Consider the following 5,024-nt stretch of genomic DNA (forward strand, 5'->3'; position numbering starts at 1 on the left):
TACTTTTAGCTATTCCTTCTTAATTACATGAATTTATGTTTGCTATTCCTTCTTAATTACATGAATTTATGTTTATTACTCAAATGTAGCTCACAGTGATATAAGGAGCAAAGGACTGAAATACCAATTTATTGTACTTCACTGTGAGATAGAGAAGATGAAGAAATGGATGGAGTTTTGCTGAATGAAACCTTAATTAATACAAGGATAAAGTAGTGTACGGTATAAGACCCAGATTTTGGTGAGAGTATTAGTTTTAGACTGTTGAGAGATTTTCCTTCCATGGTGAAACATGGAAACACACTTGCAGGTTGTTATTGAAGCACAGAATCTTATAATTAGAAAGGATCTTCTAAAACAAATTATTCACTGTTCTCAGGTGGAGCAGATGAGTAATATGAAACATAATGAGAACACCTTATTTGTTCCCTAGAACCCACCATTTTGTGGTAGTTGTGCAAGGCTTACAGTTCAGACCTTTAACTCTATATCTAGTGGTTTCTTATATTGCCTGATATCCTACTTCCTGTAGGTACCTTATTCTATTTCCAAGTCTCATATTTGTATTCCTCCTAATTGAACTCTCATCACCTAACAGTAGCAATATTCTATTTTTGTGTCTTAATAGCTAACAGAATTCCTGGAACACAAAGTGTGCTTAGAAATGGCCCAATTAATATGACAACAATGTTCAGGGATTATGTTTTCCACATTTTAATTATTATTACTTAACCATGTATTACAATCCTTACACAATCTTTAACTCATTAGCAGAGCTATGTGTGTATACATAAACGATGACAGCGTGGATCCAAAGATAAATGTCCAAAGCACAAACCCATTGGTGAGGAGAAATTAGGAGTCTCTTGAATCTATCAAACTCATTGTTAATTGTTGCTCAAATGAGAAATCCACGCAAATACCCTCTCCTTTTCTTAGGCCCATTTCCTAATGTCACCTATTTGTAGACCCAGTTACAGACCACTAGCAAACTTTAATCCTTCAGGACTGAAATTTCACTCCTATTCTTTGTCTCCAATATGTTCCCTTTCATGGAAATAAGAATAAGAATGCATTACATGTTACACAAGCTTACCCCAAAGTATCCACACTTGTATATTCACTAAGTAAAGTCATGACATATTAACAGATGTTAATAAACATAAATTTCTATTTATAACCTTCCTGGAGGATCCCCAGTATTTCATCAAAACAGAAAAACATGTATGGGAAAAGCAAAAGAGTTTAAGTATATTGAAGGATGAAATGAAAGGGACATTATTATGGCACATAAGTTTATTTAGGAAGAAACGATATGCAATTTACCCATTTTGAGATTGTAATTCATAGATAATGAATTTCTGCCCACTCACCCATTGTTGATTCAAAACTCATCCTAAATTAGGAATGGAGAGATCCAGTTGCTTCACTACCACCATCTGTTCAGTAGTCTCTGGATTCCTAGCTTGATCTCCTGAGTTCGAACTCCATAAACAATGGGATTGAGGGCTGCAGGGATGACATGGTGGAGGACATTGAGCAAGACTGGCACATCAGGGGAGACCTTCTTCTTCACCACATGAGTGAGCACAAAGACCAGAAGGATGGTGCTGAAGAAGAGGATAAGAATGAAGTGGGAGCCACATGTGCTCAGAGCCTTGGCCATAGCACCCTCTGCCTTGAGTCTCAGCACAGCTCGAAGGATGAGGCTGTAGGAGAGGAAGATGAGGATGAGATCAGATCCTAGCAGTGTCCAGCCTCCAGCAAACTGGTAGAGGCGATTGATGGTGACATCATCACAGGAGAGCCTGGACACAGACATATTGGCACAGATGCAGTTCTCAATGACGTTTCTCCCACAGTAATGGAGTCGTGATGATAGAATGGGGATAGGCACTGTAGAAACAATATTCCTGGCCAAAATAAAAATAGCAGCCTTGACTACAAATTGGTCAGTGATGATGGATGTGTACCTCAGTGGGTGGCAAATGGCCACATAGCGGTCATAGGCCATGACCATGAAAGTGCAAGACTCCATGGCAAGGAAGCAATTCATGATGTACATCTGGAGGAAGCAGGCATAGAAGCTGATGGACTTGAGATCAAACCAAAAGATGGCCAGGACCTTGGGGATGACAGTGAGGCAGAGCACAATGTCCAGTAGGGAGAGGATGCTGAGTAAGTAGTACATGGGTTCATGCAGAGAGGTCTCCATCCGGATGGTGATCAGAAGAATACTATTGGCTCCCATAGCCAGAAGGAAGAGGAGGCTGAGGGGCAGGGAGAAAGAAAGCTGCCAGCTCGGGGATCTGACCAAACAATTCAGAAGGAAGTCTGAAACCTCAATGGAGTTATTGCCATTTGGGTGTGTTATCATCTTTTGTCACGTATTTCTATAGTTTTCTTTTAGTGATCTGTAAAATTAAGGTAAAAATTAGCTACGGACTCAAGACACATGAGTTTTTAAAATTTAAAATTTGTTTTATTTTTTCAGTGTTCTAAGATTCATTGTTTATGCATCACACCCAGTGCTCCATGCAATATGTGCCTTCCTTAAGATCCACCACCAAGCTCTCCCAAACCCCACCCCCTCCCCTCCAAAATCTTCAGTTTGTTTCTCAGAGTCCACCACCTCTCATGGTTCATCCCCCCCTGTAATTTCTCCCACTCACTTCTCATCTCCTTTTCCCAATGTCCTCTGTGTTATTCCTTATGCTCCACATGTAAGTGAAACCATATGATAATTGACTCTCTCTGCTTAACTTATTTCATTCAGCAAAATCTCCTCCAGTCCCATCCATGTTGATACAAAAGTTGAGTATTAATCCTTTCTGATGGAGGCATAATATCCCATTGTATATATGGACCATATCTTCTTTATCCATTCATCCGTTGAAGGGTATCTTGGCTCTTTCCACAGTTTGGTGACTGTGGCCATTGCTGCTAGGAACATTGGGGGTACAGATGGCTCTTCTTTTTTTTTTTTTAAAGATTTTATTTATTTATTTGACAGAGAGAGAGAGATCACAAGTAGGCAGAGAGGCAGGCAGAGAGAGAGGAGGAAGCAGGCTCCCTGCAGAGCAGAGAGCCCAATGCGGGACTCGATCCCAGGACCCTGAGATCATGACCTGAGCCGAAGGCAGTGGCTTAATCCACTGAGCCACCCAGGCGCCCCCAGATAGCTCTTCTTTTCACTACATCTGTATCTTTGGGGTAAGTACCTAGTAGTGCAATTGCAGGGTCATAAGGAAGCTGTATTTTTAATTTTCTAAGGAATCTCCACACTGTTTTCCAAAGTGGCTGCACCACTTTGGAACTTGCATTCCCACCAACAGTGTAAGAGGGTTCCCCTTTCTCCACATCCTCTCCAACTCTTGTTGTTTCCTGTCTTGTTGATTTTGGCCATTCTAACTGGTGTAAGGTGGTATCTCAATGTGGTTTTGATTTGAATCTCCCTGATGACTCATGCTGATGAACATTTTTTCATGTGTCTGTTAGCTATTTGTATGTCTTCATGGAAGAAGTGTCTGTTCATGTCTTCTCCCCATTTTTTGATTGATTACCTGTTTTGTGGGTGTTGATTTTGAGGAGTTCTTTATAGATCTTGGATATCAGCCCTTTGTACTGTCATTTGCAAATATCTTCTCCCATTCTGTGAGTTGCCTCTTTGTTTTGTTGACTGTTTCCTCTGCTGTGCAGCAATTTTTGATCTTGATGAAGTCCCAGAAGTTCATTTTTGCTTTTGTTTCCTTTGCCTTTGGAGACATGTCTTGAAAGAAGTTGTTGTGGCCAATGTTGAAGAGGTTACTGCCTATGTTCTCCTCTAGGATTTTGATACATTCCTGCCTCATGTTGAGGTCTTTTATCCCTTTGAGTTTATCTTTGTGAATGGTGTAAGAGAATGGTCAAGTTTCATTCTTCTATACATAGCTGTCCAATTTTACCAGCACCATTTATTGAAGAGACAAGACACATGAATTTAGAATTTGTTTCATTGAGTGAAACCTATGAGTCCTAGCAAGTCATCTAGAGCCATGTGAATTCATGTGCCATCCTGCTCAGATATTCCTATCACTAAGCAGTATAGAGTAGTGAAGTAATATGGTTCATTTATACATTTTTTATTTGTTCAAGTTTTTTTTTATTAATTTAAAAAATTTTTAACAAACATATAATGTATTTTTATCCCCAGGAGTACAGGTCTGCAAATCGCCAGGTTTACACACTTCACAGCACTCACCATAGCACATACCCTCCCCAATGTCCATAACCCCATCCCCCTCTCCCAACCCCCCTCCCTCCAGCAACCCTCAGTTTGTTTTGTGAGATTAAGAGTTATGGTTTGTCTCCCTCCTGATCCCATCTTGTTTCATTTATTCTTTTCCCACCCCCAAACCCCCCATGTTGCATCTCCACCTCCTCATATCAGGGAGATCATATGATAGTTGTCTTTCTCTGATTGTGTTCAAGTTCTATTTTTAAGATAACTGTTACGTCTTTGCAGCAACTAAAGAGAAGGAGAAAATTATTTGGAAAACTACTTTGAGACAGGTGAATCTCTAAATTTGTATTTAAAAGTTTCTTCCTTTTTGTATTTTGTACTTTAATGACCACCCAGACTAACAGATGACAATTTAACTTTAACCAGAAAATAGTTTTAACATCTATCAGAAATGATAGCAGAGTCTGGCACAAAATAGGTACTCAGGTACATGTTCCTAGTTCTCCATGACATCATTGTTCTGAGTTTTCAACTATAACTAGCTTTAATCAGAGATTAAAAATATTATATCCTGGCTTTAATATTAGTTAATTTCCACTTTGTCTAAAAAGGCAATTTAAGGGGTGCCTGGGTGGCTCAGTCATTAGGTATCTGCCTTTGGCTCAGGTTATGATCCCAGGGTCCTGGGATGGAGCCCCACATCGGGCTGTCTGTTCAGCAAGAGACCTGCTTTTCCCTCTCTCACTCTGCCCTGCTTGTGTTCCCTCTCTTGCTCTATCCTTCTCTCTCTGTCAAAAAAGTA

The 5,024-nt window shown here is 39.9% G+C and overlaps 1 protein-coding gene across 1 annotated transcript; it reads right to left on the minus strand.

Moving 5' to 3' along the window:
- Nucleotides 1-1,429: 1,429 nt before the first annotated feature.
- On the minus strand, nucleotides 1,430-2,377 carry LOC123949414 (olfactory receptor 56A3-like). The gene has a single exon (XM_046016847.1). It carries the CDS (start codon nucleotides 2,375-2,377, stop codon nucleotides 1,430-1,432), a length of 948 nt encoding a protein of 315 aa, XP_045872803.1.
- Nucleotides 2,378-5,024: the final 2,647 nt, after the last annotated feature.

Source organism: Meles meles, chromosome 8 (assembly GCF_922984935.1).
Source record: "Meles meles chromosome 8, mMelMel3.1 paternal haplotype, whole genome shotgun sequence".
NCBI lineage: Eukaryota > Metazoa > Chordata > Mammalia > Carnivora > Mustelidae > Meles > Meles meles.

Bases quoted from the DNA above. Each gene is read 5' to 3' on its own strand.
- LOC123949414 (XM_046016847.1), bottom strand. From the start codon at position 2,377: ATGATAACACACCCAAATGGCAATAACTCCATTGAGGTTTCAGACTTC.